At 39.8% G+C, this 16724-nt stretch overlaps 1 protein-coding gene across 3 annotated transcripts; it reads right to left on the bottom strand.

Annotated features, from left to right (window-relative positions):
- Nucleotides 1-354: 354 nt before the first annotated feature.
- sat2a.1 (spermidine/spermine N1-acetyltransferase family member 2a, tandem duplicate 1) lies at nt 355-6932 on the bottom strand. 3 transcript variants are annotated; one of them, XM_015044170.1, is made up of 6 exons: nt 6573-6932; nt 6260-6311; nt 5300-5383; nt 4552-4653; nt 4428-4468; nt 355-2825 (listed from the first exon to the last, which is right to left on the bottom strand). In XM_015044170.1, the coding sequence occupies exons 1-6, from the start codon at nt 6633-6635 to the stop codon at nt 2739-2741; spliced, it is 429 nt and encodes a 142-aa protein (XP_014899656.1). In that variant the 5' UTR covers nt 6636-6932; the 3' UTR covers nt 355-2738. The 3 variants fall into 3 exon arrangements, with proteins under 3 accessions (XP_014899656.1, XP_014899655.1, XP_014899657.1); XM_015044169.1 differs by lacking the exon at nt 355-2825 and adding an exon at nt 3961-4340 and having other exon boundaries at nt 6573-6901; XM_015044171.1 differs by lacking the exons at nt 355-2825; nt 6573-6932 and adding exons at nt 3961-4340; nt 6383-6497.
- Nucleotides 6933-16724: the final 9792 nt, after the last annotated feature.

The raw sequence follows: 16724 nt of genomic DNA, 5'->3' as shown, positions 1-16724 counted from the left end.
GCAATGGCAGCTCTGTAAGGCAGCATGAGGTTTAAAGGAACTGATGGTGTTAGTGTGCCCTCTGTAGGTTGAATGTGACAACAGTTTTATTTAAGATACACTTTCTTCAGTTACTGCACTTTTTTAATCTTTTTTTTTCTCAAAATGAGAAAATCACCTACTCAAGAAGAAAAACCACAAAGTGAGCAACTGTGAACGTGCACATCCTGAGGTGCTGTGTGTAAGTTTTTATTTCTTTGATCACCGAGCAGAGACGTCCAACACACGCAGGAAATAAAAACACACAGACTGATTACAAGACCCGTTCATCACGCAAAGCCTGCTAAATACTTCTAAAACAAACATTTTTTTCCCCTCTTGTACAACCACATAACTGAATACAATGTAGTGTTTTGGTAAAATCACAACAGTTTGATGGCTCCAGGAAAGGAAGAATATGTATATTTTCAGTTTTTAATGCTCTGTGTTTCACCTCATTAAAACAAAAACCCAGTCAAGACTCAGTTCAAGCCTGAGCGCCACAGTGTCGGCTTTAGACACACGTTCCCGCCAGGCCTCCCTCTAACCTACTATTAAATCAAACGCATGTTAAAATGATTTTGCACGCAGTGAAATCACACATAGAGGTCACTTCGACACTGAATTTGGAGCGGGTACACAACGCGCCGACGTCCTTTTCTGAACGCCAAGACGCACAAACACGGATGTTTCATCCACTTATCCTGACAGATACACTGCATAGTGGTTACTCGAACACACGGCTACACGACGTAAACCTGAACAAACACCGGCAACGTTCCACCTCTGGGATTTATTGCAGGTGCATTAGGAAGAAACTGATTTTTTTTAAAATTTTTTATTTGTGTAATTTGCACTCACGGACTCACGTTGACAGGAAGTTGCACGCTGTAAAAGAATCAAAATCTCTCGTGCTCCCTCAGTCTTTGCGCCTTGCAGTTTGCAGCAGCAGCAGCAGAATAATGGCCTATGAAATGCATTCCTGGATACATTTCCATGCCAAAATGCAAGCGCTGCAAAGAAGGGTCAGTGGTTTTTACTCGTCTGAGTGGAACAGAAACAATGCAAATAAAACTTAGCATATCTTCATTAAACTGCAGAAGACCGTACGAAAAAGAAAAAAAAAAACAAGAGAGAAACTCGTGGTTCAGACCAGAATAATGCCACTTTCATTTAAGCATGACAAGCTTAAAGTTGTGCAAGGAGCCCACTTTTCAAGCTTTATGGGGTTTTTTTCTCTCCCCCCCACCTCCCCAAATTCCACTGAGTGGATTGTTTTGGTTTGAATTTGGGCTTCATCCATTTCTCTGAAAGCTGCACCCCGAGTTTGGCTGCATAGGAGAAGCTGTGAGCTCTAAACGATTCCTTCAGTGCACAAAGAACACGACGGAGTGAATATCAGCCGTGGTCAAACGGTAGACTCATCATCCGCTGGCTTAGCAACAGATAAGTTAAGATATATGTAAGATACACACACCTCTTTAGGAATCAGGATCCTATTTTTAGACTTTTCTCCCCCCAAATCCCAACTTGATTAGTAAGAGTTATCCACAGGATTCATCGCGAGGATTAGAATACCGTAAAACCAAATCTATGCTAATAAGACCGATGGGCGGTCTAGTTTGGACAACATAACTAAACATTTTTATGACTGGAAATATTGCCAAGCAGCCAAATTAGTGCGGTGAGCAATGGAAGCGTGAAGCAGCCTTCTTTTGGCCAGAAGGACAGAAGGAGGTTCAGCGCTCCTGCAGAAAGACTAATTAAAAAAATCCCTCTGATCTCGCTCGGGTTTTATCCAATCAGAACCGAGTCGAAGTACAGCAAAGGCAGGATGGAAAACTTTAGCTGTCAGCCAGAGCAGTTATAGTTTTCAGACATCTGACCGTCTTCGGTCGGCAACGTAATCGCTCTATAACGACGGAGAGTTTGCGTACAGCAGGAAAAACTGCAGGAAGAAAAAGTTTCCACCTGCATCAAAGTCGAGATGCCTCTCATCTTGGTTTTCCTCGACGTCTCGAGGAAAACTGAGATATCGAGACAAACAACAAACACTGAAGACTCTGGATCGCTGAAAGAGGCCGTGTCTTTCTCAGAGCTACAGTTCGACGTTCGGAGAATTCGAAAATACTTTATTGATCCCAAAGGGAAATTAAATATATATATATTAAATATTTTCATCTTTACATTTTTCATGTTTCAATGCCGCCAGGATGGCAGTTTTTAACAGTACATTTAATCTGGACCAGGGGTACAACAATAGCCAAAAAAAAACAAAAAAAAACACATAACCACGATACTATTACTGAAAATTTTGATGTCAATATCAGCTATGGTTATCTCACTTTTGCCTTTTTGTTATAAGTCTCTGCCATTATGTGAATTTTAGCATCGCGGCCATTAAAAATCTTCACCAGGTGTGCCAATTAAGCACCTTGACCTTTGCCAGGTCTCACTTTAGCTGGATAATGTTGGGTGTGTCTCCAACACATAGGTTTTACTCGCATGGGCCTTTACAGTAGCGTTGATCTGGTACATTAATGTCATGCCCTAAAGCGACCGCGTACTTTTCCAATCACCGACACGTAATAAACGAGTTACAGATTAAAGGAGCCAACATTAGCAGTAAACCATAAACTCAGTAAACAAGTTTCGTGGCATAAAACTGTACCAATAAAAGCACTTTATCAAAAAATTTTAATACGAAAAAAAAAAAAAGCCTAAACAATAAAAAAAACATGACCAGCATTTACACTAAATGGCGAGTTTCTTTTTCCACAGGAAGCCTTTAAAAACTCCCTCCAGACCTCTGTTTGTGTTGATTAGTGGATCTGGAAGCTGAATTTTGAGAGGATGGCTGAAGGGCAGATTAGTGCTGCTTTGTTGTTTTGCCCTTCAGGTGATGGTTTTCCAGAAGCTCTGCTGCCAAGTGACAACTATGAACACCAACGCTGCCAATTACCGGCCCACAACGACAGCAGTGGGCAACCATTACGGAGTTCAATCGAGGAAATGGCAGTAATGGTTCACCATAATGACTTTAGGGTCTACTAACACATAAAAACGTAGCGCAGTTATTTTAGAGCAGGTTTTGTTTTGTGTTTTTTATTACTAAAACGCTCGATCCTCTTGTTTGAGGTGATGTAGTGTTTGACAAAATGGCAAGTGGCTCTCGACAAAGTCTTTGTGCTTTTATATTCATGCATGATTTAATGCATTTTAATAAGTAATGTGGTGCTAAATTGTTGCTCTAAAAATAATCCCAATCAGCGACAGCAAATTTCTGAAGCAGACGGCTTTAGGTTTATTCTGATGAATCCAGATGTTGGAACGGCAGCGGAGGATAAAAGCTCTTTCAGGATGTGTTGAATGCTTTTGGATTTTTAGTTGAATTAATTTTAGCTAACACAGTGTGCATACAAGGAGGAGGCGAGATGTAATTTAAAAGTTGTATTAAAAGTCCATTAAAATGGTCAACTTTGCATCAAAAGTGTCATAACTTACCGAATGACACTTCATGACAACAGTCGTAAGCATTCATGAAGACTCCTTCATGTTCATGACAGATGTTACATCGTGTTTAGGAACATGTAAGTCTGATGCACAACCCGTCAAATAAAGTGTTACCTTTTCTTCCCATGGCATTAAATGTGATTTCTGCATCTAGACACCTGGATTTTTGTGCATACAAGCGTTCATCTACACTTCTGAGTAAAACTGATTTTACATTGAATCTACTATATTGTTTTATGATGGATTATTCTGCCAATATCTTCCAAGTATTGCTGTGTAGCTTTAATAGGGTATAATGTCGAGCTTGATTAAAAACAGATTTTCTACTAAAAACTACCATAAAAATACAGTTGTGGGATGAAATTTTAAAAAGGCTGCCCTGATTTTTATTATTTATACAAAACAATGAAAAAAAAATTCATTTGGATATTTTTGCATAATTTTCATGGGTAATTCGAGCTGTAAAAAAAATGGCTTTAAGGTCCGACGGATAAATAATTAATAACTTAAGGTGCAAAAGGTTTGGCAAGAAAAAGCCACTGATTTACAAACCATCATGACGTTTTAAACAATGGACCGTAAAGTGAAGCTCTGCGTCGCCCGGACCGACTTCCTGGTTTTCAAAAGTCGCAGCGTCGGGGTTAAGGCTGTGCCAGGTGCTCTAGTGCCTCACCCTCGCAGCGCATGCAGTGGTAGCCTATTTTATCTGTGACATCGAAGCAGCCCTGGCTGAGGTAAAAGTCCACAGATGACTTGTTCCAGTCCAGAACCGTAAAGTTGAGCTGATTGCACCCAGCGGCCAGACCCAGCTGTAGGACACCAGAAGACATTAGTTAAACATTAGCACTTTCTTTTTTTTACGTTTCTTTTTTTAACGATGCATCGATGTCGCTCACCTGTGCTACCTTGCTCATAAGTGCTTTTCCGATTCCCTTCCCTTAAAGGACAGAGATTAGAATTAAGATATATTGGTGCATATGGCTATATTATCAACAACAATCAATGAAGAAAATTATTTACCTCGAAATTCTGGCATCACGTACAAGTCCTCCATGTAAATGGCTCTTCCTGCCCAGGAGCTGTAGGAGTAGAAGTAAAGTGCATAGCCAATCTTCGTATGTCCTGAAAGCGAAACGTTAAACGTGTTCAGGGATTTCTTTACATTCAAACTCTGCTCTCTGAGTTTTTGGCACTTATTTTCCCTTATTCTTAATTAACCAAGCCCCCGATAGTGAGCTTTATCTCAATCCCTTTCTGCTTCCTATCCTAATAATAAGATTTCTTGACATTTACATGAAACACACAAAATCTGTCCACAAATGTTTCCCCAGGTCACATTTTGAACATCCCTGGTGTAGATCCTTCACACGTTAAAACGTCAGAATCAGAAACAGAGGGTGCACTTTCTTCTTCCCATGACTGTATGCAGCAACAGTATCTGTGTCAGAGTCTTGGGAGTATCTAACGCAGAAGCATGCATTGCTGCCCCTCCTGACTGCTCAGTCAGACATCCGAGTCCAGCGGAGGGTGATCAGTGATGACTGCATGGAAAAAGGTCGAGCTGAGCAGCAGAGCATGTACTAATGAGCTCATTACTGCACACGGAGGAAGCAGTGCATCAGCTTTATTACGTAAGAGGTGAATAAAGGGAGAGGACGCATCAGCAGCATCCTGCTACATTACGTTAAGAGCACCGAGAAATGAAGCAAACCTCCCCTCATGCTCCCGTATCAGGTCCGCTCTGCTATTAGAGGACACTTGTTCTCACCTTCTTTGGTTCTGTGCTGTTCTGGCACCTCGGCGACAATGCCGTGAAAGAACGGATTCTTGGAGAAGCCGTCCTGCTCCAAGTCTGGGAGAAGTTGACAAAGAGAGGCCTGAATGTGAGAAATCTGTGACTGTGTTTTCTCAAGTGAAGGGCGATAAATCCTGCTTATTCACTGCAATTTTAAATCTGAATGTTGTCGTCGGGTAATAAAAAAGGACGCAACACCTTGAAAACGTGCTTAAAATGCCGTTTATACATTTTGTCACGTTCCAGTCAGAAACTTTGTATGTAACTTATAAAACAGAAGGAAAATTATAAATGACTTTCCTGTTTTTGCTCTTGCTTTTTTAAATTAGCATGTATTTTTATTTAGCTCCATTTACTACGGTTCCCCTAAACATACTCAAAACACAGTCACTCCCTTCAGAAGTCACCGTCTGAAAATGCACTCCACACTTTTCAGGTTTTTATGCTCATAACAGGACCAATGTGGAAAACAGTTAAAGTGATACAAATGCACTGTTGAGATACTGGCTCTGTTTAAATAGAGTTCATGAACATCGATGATGTGTTTGTAACAGATCAGCTTTATGGCTTTCCATCAGTCGTTTCCTTCACTGCTAAATACTCCAGCTGCCTGTTAATCCACATTAATATTGATATCAGACAATTTATTCCTTTCCATTAGCTGGAGAAACACCATGTGACCTCTGACAGCAAACAACCTCAGCATCTGGATGATTAATTCTCTTATTTTGATTATTTTAATTGTTATTTTTGATGTTTTCTCTTCTTATTGGTTGATAATTAGATATTCATAGGAGTCTTAAAAAAAAGTTTTCAGAAGTAACTTATTTTTGATTTAGTGAGGCCCGGTAAACTGGCACCACCTGGGACATTCTTCCATACACCAATTACATAAAAAGATGGCTGTCACTGTAAAACCGCTAATGTAATTACCTCTCTGTGTGACTTTAACATGATCAGCCATCTTCTCGTACTCTGCCAGCTCCTGGGAAGGGGAAACAAATGTTTACATCAGTTGACATCATCGTACGCGTCTTTTCAGGTCTTTCAGCTCACATGAAGCCTGCTGGCAGCACAACCCCAGAGCGCCAACCAGCCGTGGTCACAACCAGGGAAACAAAAACAAAACTAGCATTTACAAGCTTAATAAAACAATACCACCGGCTGGTTTACAAAAACGCATCTCCTGACGTAAGCCGGAGTAATTACGCCGCTCGGTCCGCACGTGCGCACGTGCCTTGCTCACCCTGATCATCCGCGCGATGTCCTTGCAGTCCTCCACGTTCGCCGCTCTGATGGAGAAGTCCATGTCCGCAGATGGATGCGCCGAGCTGCTGCTGCTGCTGCTGCTGCTGCTGCTCAGGCGGGATTTAACTGGGAAGAGTTTGACTTTGACCCGCCGTCCACTGCTCGACCTCCGTAGCAGGCTGGAGACGGAACCGATAGCGCCCTCCCCGCCCCGCAGGAAGGAGGCGGCTGGAGGAAGAAGCAGTCCCCCACTTTCACACTAAAAGATGCTCGTCCTCATCAGAACTAGATTTATTTCTTCTTCTTCTTTTGTATTAATGAAGCATAGTCCGAAACAACACGCAATGAATTCCTGCTCCTGCTTGAACCTTTATTATCAGGCGGTTATTCACTATTACTGTGATTTTTTTCTCCCCCCTTTACTCTGAAATAGTAAAGGAAATTGTTTAAAGGGCAAGATATTTCTTTTAAAAACACCCCAATACTAATACCCCCCCTCTACGCAGTTACTTAAACCATGCCGTCTCTTCCTCTTGCAGTGCTCACTTTGATCCTCTAGGTGGTGCTGCAGCCCGGTTTAACTAATCGAAGAAAAAGAATTAATGCACAAAAAAGTAGTAAATGTCCATAGAGAGCATCTATCAGGACATAAAACTGGAAATTGTGAAAGTTTTTTTTTTTAAATGTCATATCTAAATTTGTTTAGGAGAACAAAAATAACCCCAATCTGTCAGCTGTTGCTGAACTAGAGAGCTCTGTCAGTGTCAATCTGCTGGATTATAAATCCCTCCTCCCAGCAGCTGTTGCTCCCGACAGGCAAAAACTCAGTAAATGTTTACACTTCTGCTGTTTTTCTCATTTCAAATAACATTTCCTGCTGTTATTTGCAGTTTTTTCCCCACTTCTTGTAAATAGTCTGTTTTTTTTTTGTTTTGTTTTTATCTTTGAACAACTGCAATTTCTTACTTTCCTACTCAGGTTCATATTTTTTAGAGTCAGATTTTTAATAACTGTACAGTATTTTCTTATGCTATAAACTTACTCTTCCTGTCGACTGTTGTTCTTGGTCTCTGTTTTATTATTTTTATCATTGTGTAAATCTACATGCTCTGACTTGCCTGTGGCTGCGCTGCTGGTACTCTTGAATTTCCACTCAGTTCACATACAATTAATCCCAAACGTATCCCCACACCTGGCAGATATAGATTGAAAACTGTATGTGGCAAGTAATGACACGAACATCTCTCAAAGGACATTGAAACATATAAAACAAGTATTAATGTAAAAAAAAAATGGGTCTTTTTTTTTTACATTTCATTGAAGATGGCATGTCAAAATATTTGAGGTAATTAGTAGCATTTCAGCAGGCAACCCCTGAATAATAAAGTTTTTTTTTTTTTTTTGCAAATCTCAGATATTTTTGAGATTATATGATGATGATGTCAAATATTTGGGACTGAAAGATCTCTTTCCCATCATCCTAATCTACAGCTCTCTCCAGATTCCCTATGAGATTAAAGCTGTCGAACTCTGACTGGACCACTCCAAAACCAAATGGTCAACTTGAAAGGTGTTCGGATAAACGTTAGCTTTATCTGGCAGATCCAGTTAATCCAGATTTACACTGGATGAAGACACCAGAGGAGTTATATACTGCAGGTGAGGTACTAACTCCAAGAACTCAGAACCTCATTTTAACTCCAAGTCTTTACTGTAAGGACAGAGTAACACTTATTGCCTGTAGGGGGCGTAGTGGTCAAATTTAGTTTTGACAAGCAGCTTGTTTTCTGAGGCAACATGAGTGTAATAAATAACTCATAATGACAGAGACTTTTGTTGAGAATTAGACCCAAATTATATATATAAATATTTGTTGAAGATGACATTTGTCTGCGTTTCTGTATGTTAATAATACAGTAAAAAAAAAAGATGTTACTCACTTTCACAAATTCTTTGGGTTTTTCTATATTTCACAGTGAATAAATTCAAGCATCGCTCATACTTTGCTTTTTTAATTCACCATACGTTACTGTTTGAGTGTTTTAGAAAAGGTTTTGGAAAAGGTTTAATCACAAGTTTGGTGAAACAGGCAGGAATGATGACAAACATTGTGTATATGTCATCAAACTGTGAATCCCCCAGAACCAAAAATGAGGATGATCTCATTATTTTTACACAATTGCAGACAAACCCAAGAGCAGCACTAGGGGCAACTACAGAGATACACTAGAGGAACTGTGAGCCGACTGCTGTTTGAACGAGAACATTTTATCAACTCAGTTCATGCTATAATGTTTATAGTTTACTGCTTTTGACTTTTCTTGGTGGATTATTCACCACACAGGAACAAAATGAGAATGTTGTTCAAATGTTTTTTCTTCCCCAGAAATCTGCCATGTGAATTTAGATTATTGAAACAAACTGTGATCATACACGGATTGGGTTTTCATTCTACATGAACATTCATGACTTCCTTCCATGAGATCCAAAGTTAAAAAAATGTTTGTTAGTCTGACCCAATCACACCAAAATGGCACAAACATCACCTATTGACCAATTCGTCTGCATGGGATTAAAACATGATTCAGTTCACATTAGGAATGAGTCAACTTAACTAAGAGGAACTTGACTTCCCTTTTCCAGTTTTTAGTGTTTTTGTCACTCAGCTTTGATGACAACAAGTTCAGGTTTTACCTTAGAAATAAAGAAATACATATTCTATTTAAAAAAAAACTGAATGCATTGCATGCTTGACACAATAGCTGTACGTGTGCTGGTACAGTTTGTCTTTTATTTTAGTATTGCAGCTTTGTTCAGTTTTTTTTTTTGTAAGTGTGTTTTTAACAAGTAACAGGCAAGTTACTATTATTTATTTTGAAGCTATCTTAAGTAAACACTGAAACAAACGTAGATTTCTCTTCTCTAGACAATATCTATCCCTATAATTTACAAATAAAAATAAAAAAATCAACCAGTTTCAGTAGTGGTTTGTGCAGCCGTCTTTATCTTCCACACTTCATCAAAAGTTGTCCTTTTCTCTAAAATTGCATAAGTTTGCTCATGGAGCCAAAAATAAACATAATTTCTATTCCATCTAAACTTTAACTTTACATCACTGATCGAAAGTATGATGATATGATTTGGTTTAAATTTTTAAAAACTGCAATCTAAACGACCAATGAACTTTGTTTTATTTCTAAATTGTACATTATTTCATTAAAACACCGAAGCTCACTTTCCCTGTGTAATCATTACATTAAAGTGTAAAATGTTTCGCGTGTGAAATCTGCTGTAGCCTAATAATTGCAGGGTGATTCACAGTTCGGATATGTCTTACGTCATCAGGTATGCTAACCCGGTTGAGGTTCAGTGCGCTGTCTACCTAATACGTCTCCCTCACTCCTTTCCCTTGCAATGTGCCGATTCTGGGCACATATTGCAGCATAAATAGGAGGCTCTGGTCGCTCGAAGCTAAAAATAACCCTGGTGAGCTATTTGTCACAGCGTACGGCTTTCTTTCAGAATCCAGGGTGGGGAGGAAATGAGCAGAGAAAGGGGAATTTTATTTATTTTTTTTTTCTGGGCTCACCTCAAAATGCTCGGTGGTCAGCTTTTCTACATAGAAAAAAAAAGAAGCAGAAAAAGGCAGCCTGTGTGGCTATTAATAGCTCCAGAGAGAGACGATGTGTCTCTTTAAGACTGACTAATGGCTCCTTTCATGCGACGCAGGCAGAAAAGGCATAACGTTGCCACCGTTTTTCATCAGCGGCCTCTGCGGCACCGCTGATGACGTGCGTGAGACGCCCCTGACTGTTTTTACAGACGCAGACGGGGCCTCGGAGGCAGCCAGGAGTAGAGACATTGTAGCCAATGTTAGTCAGTCGAGTGTGAGTAAGAAACAAGCGGGGTCTTTTACTAAGCCTACGCACATTGTAACAATGCTGGAAATCTCAGAGAAAGTGATCGTTTGCGTCCAAGTGCTACGTCATTTCCAAACGTCTCCTCATTCCCCCGCGCCTCTGAATAACGTGGAGGAAAGCGTTACATCCGTAAACCCCCGGAATACTTTTGCGTTTCTTAAACTGAGGTTACGTGGTGACGTTTCGGATAGTTTCTTTGCTGTAGATGGTTCCACATCAATTTAGCTAATTTTGAGCTCTTTGGAGATTATAGCCTCTCGTACATCAAGTTGGTCAAGTGCCACACGTGAGCTTTTGAGGAGGCGTCGAGTGTGAGAAACCTTTACATTGCAGGTTACCCACATGAACTCTATCGTTTGTGTCCCTTTTCAGAGGGTTAAAGACATATTGTTGGTGTTTTCAGCCTTGTCAGTGCTGTTCTGTTCTTTTGCTACCTCTTCTTATCCACTTGTTCCTCTGGAAGCACAGAACAAGAAACATAACAGAAATCTCATAACGAAGCTCTTCTCTGAACAGACTCAATTTTCTAATTATTAAAAGAACATTTTGTACGCCGACACATAACCGCAGAGTATCCGTGTACGTTTCTTGGTCGTCAAGTGTTTTGATACATTTTTGCGAAGGACATTTATCAAAGCACCTAAAGTTTTGTGGCTAAATAATTTAGCTTGTGGTTCTGATGTGTTGGAGTCACATAACCACATTTCCATGAGTGAAAAGGCCAAAAATGTCCAAACTGAAGCCTCTTCAGGGTCACAGAGCAGAAGTTAAGCTTAGCCTCTGTGACCTGAATACAGTCTGTTCTTATTTGTTTTGGTTTTTTTGGTTTATTTTCCATTATCTTTGTCCATCTTTGAGTTTCCCATTATTCTCCCAGTGTAAGTCCTCATTGTTTTCGACGCTGTTTTGTTCTTTGGCTTTTGGACGTGTGCCCACGCCCCGCAGCTTTTGGATAAGTTTGTTTGTTTTCAAACTCACTTCCCAATCTGTGGAATGCCTGAAAGGATTTTGTCCCCAATCCTGACTTTGACTTTTTGTCCCCAACTCTTTCTTCAAGTCCGTGTCTCTACTCTGTGTAGAAATCTTACGTATGAGTTAAACATTTTGCTCCTTTACTTCCTCCTTCCCACAGTCAAGAACAGAAAACAGATTAGAATATGAATAGATTCATATTCACAAACAAAGCGGATGTGGAGAAGGAAGCGTTCTTAAGATCAGAGGAAAGGGTCTTAAACACTGCTCTGAATTGATATGATTTTACATTGCAGGTTTCTCACATGACCTCTATCACAATGTTGCTAAATGCCTTATTTATCCTGACGTACTCAGAATAATCTGAACGCTATAAATGGAGAACAGTTGTGAAGCAATGGAGACAGATCCACCTACAATCAGCGTAGGTTTCCTGACTCATTGGTCAGTCATGCATTATAAGTGTGAATTTTGTCTCATTCATGTTCTTTTTCAAGTCTTAAGAGGCTTTAAAATCATAAAAAAATTAATTGTATGTTCATCATATCCTTCTTCGGGAAGTGTTTCTTTTTAATATGGCTCGCTGCCCAGAGCAGCATTGGCCAGTGGGGGCTTTGCATTTGGTCAATTCAAAATTCAAAATATGTAAAATTGTTGGACCTGAACTGGGTTTTTCTACATAGAACAGAGATTTAAATAAAATTTGATATGCTTTTCAAGGTTCCCCCCAGAAAACGTGCTAAGTGTGGTAGTTGTGGTGCTCAGCCAGTCATTCATCCAGCGGCCCGCCGTGTTTTTGAGTTAAACCTTTTTAAAGTTGACGGGAAATTTGAAAAATAATGATAATTATGTTATTGGAAAATTGGAAGATTAATACCTGAACACCATCTAAAAAATCTTTAAAAAATGCAAACATAAAAAAAATGTAATAAATAAACAATGCTTAGCCTGGTGAGGACACAAATAAAGCCTGGTGGCCCGCCAGGCTTGTAACACACTGAATGGAACCCTGCTTTTATTGTATTTGTGAAAACACACAAACAGGGTGCATGTGGCCATCGTAATGCTTTCTTAGCAGCCTTTGATGTACTTTTTTTTTTTACAACACAACCCTAAACAGATCAGTTTCTGATAAGATGCAGTGTAAAAAAATAAAAATAAATAAATTGTCGGGATCCAGACGTGCGTTTGGCTGTTTGTGGTTCAGTGGGTGGAGAGGGCAAAATCGTGGGTCTTGCCCAAGGCACCATTCATGCACCACACACCACTGTTGACAAATTGCAATGATTACAGGCTACACAGTGGAGCATTTGGTAGCACTGAGGGTCCTGAATCCTGGCCTGGAGTCTTTTTCTAAAGACTTTGCATGTTCTGTAAAAACTTGCCACAGGCCTTGACACAAGGCATTTGTCTGCTTAACTGACTAATTAAAGAACGAGCAATTTGATGAATTAAAATAAAGAAATCCAAAAAATTCAGACACTGAATCTTTGGCAGCAGAATTATGTACATAAAGATGTACAAAACAAGAAATAAAGCAACACCATTACGCATATGTACACTATGATTATATTGCAAGAGAAAAACAAAACATCCAAATCTCAGAATGACTCCAAGAGGCCAACCTAAAACATACAGAGTTGCCTCGCTCCTGTTAAAATGCATGAACAGACCCGTTATTACATAACACTGGCATTGTTCACCCCTCGGGATACATGGCTTCCTCTGTGCCAGCTTTAAAAGGTCAGTTTGGAAAAAGCCGCGCAGCCAACTCCTGTTGGCGTCATTCACACAGCCTGATGCGTTTCTCAGTGAGCTCCACCCACTAAACCGGGTTCTCCAGGCCAGCTAGGGTTCTGGTGGAAGCTCTTCTAATTGTTACAGCCCTTCCAGTAAGAGACGTACTTACCTTCATTATGAATATAAGCAAATTGTTCGTTTGAGGGTTTTAATGGTTTATTTGAACCGTTTAGTTTGTTTTAATGCAACAGAGATCATTTCAGTTTTGTTTCCGTTCAGCTGGAGTAAGTAAAGGCAGTTTGGAAAAATCTAGGAGTTACACTCATTAGCGATGTTTCGTATGGTCTTCCTTTGCACTTTCTTGTCCCATGTACTGCCAATTTTATTCCATGCAGATAATTTCTCAGATGTATATATCCATTTTTTTTTTAGATATCCTAAAAATGGTTTGATCCAGACTGGGTTGGTCTGGACCAAACCAGATATTTGTTTGCATGTTGAACTATCAGACTGAAGACTATCAATAAAAGTGCAGCTCCAAACAGGACATTATGTCTCTTTGTTTATTTTTTTAAATCATCTTCAGTTTCATATTTACCGGTCAGACATTCTGTAACTTATAACAGAATGTTATAAGTTACATCCTGTAACTTATAACCCATCTGCGAGGCCCTGGAGGGATCCTGAGTCGACAGAGCTACTGTTCCTGAGAAAGTGGGTCCGGCACACTCACCACCTACAAAGATCTGCTTCTGAGGTGCCTTACAGGAAGCCACATCCTCTTCCTGTTTAGTCTGAGCTCTGATTGGTCCCTGAGCTGGAGAGCATGGGAACAAAGAAAGAAGTTAGCGTTTCATTACCAACTTTTCTTTTCTTTTTTTTCCCTTTTTTTTAAGATACCAAAAATAAAAACAGTCAAAACACAACAGGGAGCCACCTTCGCCTCCTCCCACTTCATCCTCCTTAAATCACCTTTTTAGGACACTTTCTTTAGCTTTCCATCCATGACATGAAATATGAGAGCGGTATACGTCTGTTTATAAATTATTCCATATTTTTACTTGATATTGCTTTTAAACTGGATACTTTTAATATAAAAATCCAAGTCAATTAACATACAAGTGTCGAATTGTTTTCACATTTTGCAAATAAACGAGGATCTTCCCTCTTGTCTGTCTGCTTGTTCAAGGTAACAGAGATGAGTGAAAAAAAGGGAAATTATCTCATCTGCAGACTGATGCAACTGTCAAGTCAAGATAACTGAGGGCGAGGGAAGCAGACATGGTGTCATTCCCTCTGCTCCCGTTAACATGCCTTATTAGGACATCTGCAGCTGCGCGTGTGTTGTGGTGCTAGTCATACGGCAGATGTTGATTTTTGGTTTTCCCCCCCCCCACCTCTTTCTTCTCCCTCCTCCAGACAGCCTGAGTCATGTGACTCCCCTGAAGGTCGGGTCACCCTGTGAGGCTCCTGCCGAGGAGGAAGCTGGCAGGAGAAAATTAAACAATAGCTCTGCAGGTTCATTTTCGGGAAAAGACAAATAGACAACCGAGTTGTGCGTCCTCCTGGCGCGGCTCCACGGCAGAGTCCACTTTAAACACTGTTGTGTAAGGTTTCACTGGAGAGTTTTGTAATCCTTTGACAAACATCAAATCTGTGCTATCAGTGTGGGCTAAATTACAGCATTCATAAACTCCTCAAACACACACAGACAAAAAAAAAGGCTCATTTATAAGCGTCGTATTTCTACTCTGGTGATAACAGCTATGTAAACCAAGCAGCTTCCCTTTCTGGGTCCAGATCTGTTTGCCTGCAGAAAACCCACATGTCCTGTTCCACTTTAAGGGATCGAGGAAAGGTCAGAACCGGGGTCGCTCGACGCGAATCGTTTACTGACAAACAACAAGTGACGTGACGAGTCTGTTTCAACAGTAAACAAGCATCGCGGTGGACTCGTCATTTTCACGGGGTGGAAATATTCCAGGTAAACCTGGAGCGTCTTTCCGAAGTCTCTCCACACGGGTGAAAACATCCGACCAAGCATCGCTGCGAAAACATCTCGAGTCATACATCGCCTCTTTAAACTGTCCAAGGAGTCAGACCTAAAAGGTTGACTGATTTTAATTCATTTTTCAGTCCCGCTGGCCCATTTTCATCTTTTATGACTGATCTATAACACTAACCTTTTAAAGTTGCTCTGACATAAAGCGTTCCGAATTTACATTCTACAAACAAGCATCGCATCTAACCCACTCCTTGTGTTTCTCTGATGCTTTATTTGATGATTTTGATGATTTTGAATGTAGCTATGTTTCTAAAACGTTTCAACATTACCTTTTTTGCACGTCTCATTTATGTGATTTCCAGATGAGCCACTGTCTTCTTTCAACATGTTTATAACTTTTTAAATGTTGTTGGTTTATTTAATTGTTGAGCTGGTAAAATGAAACGTTTCACATTAAAATCATTTTTACCTTTAAAATTAAAAAATGCACCCAAACTAACTCCTGATTAGTCATGCAACTGATAAGTGTTATGTTTTCTTGTGAAATAGTAATTTCCTTCTTTTTCTTGTTCTTTTTTTTTTGAGTCATTTGAGAATTTCACTTCCTATCTGAATTTTCTCCCAAGAGTTTAACTGGACTTTAATCTAGTGTTAGATAAGAACGCCATTAGTTGTGCTATTCCTTATTGCAACCAACACAAGGAGGCAACAACACAAATGAGAAAAAAGTCTAAATAAAAAATAAGACAAAAAGTGTTGATTCTTACAGTTACTTTGACGTTAATTTAATGTTTTACTGAACCTAAAGTGTTCAAAGTTTGCAATGTTTGTCCTGAATCCTGTCAAGCCTCCAGAGAATGTTAGGTAGGTTTGTTTATACGGCACCATTCCTCCACAAGGCAATTCAAACTGCTTTACATCAAAAGGAGAGGCAAAAAAAAAACATTGGATAAAAGAAACAAATGTTTCTAACAACTTATTAATCAAATACTTAGATCAAAAACTGCTGTACTTAAAAGTGTTTTCAGGTTTAAATGAACCATTAGTATCTCAGGTTTTCAATGACTTTATTTCAGAGTTGAGGAGCAAAGGGACTAAATGCTGCTTCACTTTGTTTAGTTCTGGTCCTGGGAAGAAGTGAGCAGGAAACATGGATCTACATGGTTCGTATTAGACAAGTAACTCAGGAATATGTTTCGGTCCAAGGCCCTTTATAGTTCCTATCGACCGGTAGCAAGAACTAAAGTCAGACATACTACAAATGGGAAACCAAAGCAGTGAGTTACGAGTAACAGGATCTGTTTTCCTGGAGTTGGTCAGGAGTCCAGCAGTAGCGTTTTAGATGAGCCGCAGCTACCAGATTGATTAAAGTAAAGACACGGTGGGAGAAATGTAACCTTCTGAAGATGAAAGCTTGAAATATCATCAAATGTTTTTTTTTATTTACCTTCCTGGAAGACCTGTATCTTCCTAACTCACGCATGTTCTAATACTGAAATGAAAGAAAAAGATG

Source organism: Poecilia latipinna, unplaced genomic scaffold, assembly GCF_001443285.1.
Source record: "Poecilia latipinna isolate Pla-1442-1.1 unplaced genomic scaffold, P_latipinna-1.0 Scaffold664, whole genome shotgun sequence".
NCBI lineage: Eukaryota > Metazoa > Chordata > Actinopteri > Cyprinodontiformes > Poeciliidae > Poecilia > Poecilia latipinna.
The sequence above is the reverse complement of the archived record's forward strand: the minus strand, read 5'-3'. Positions and strand labels throughout refer to the sequence as shown.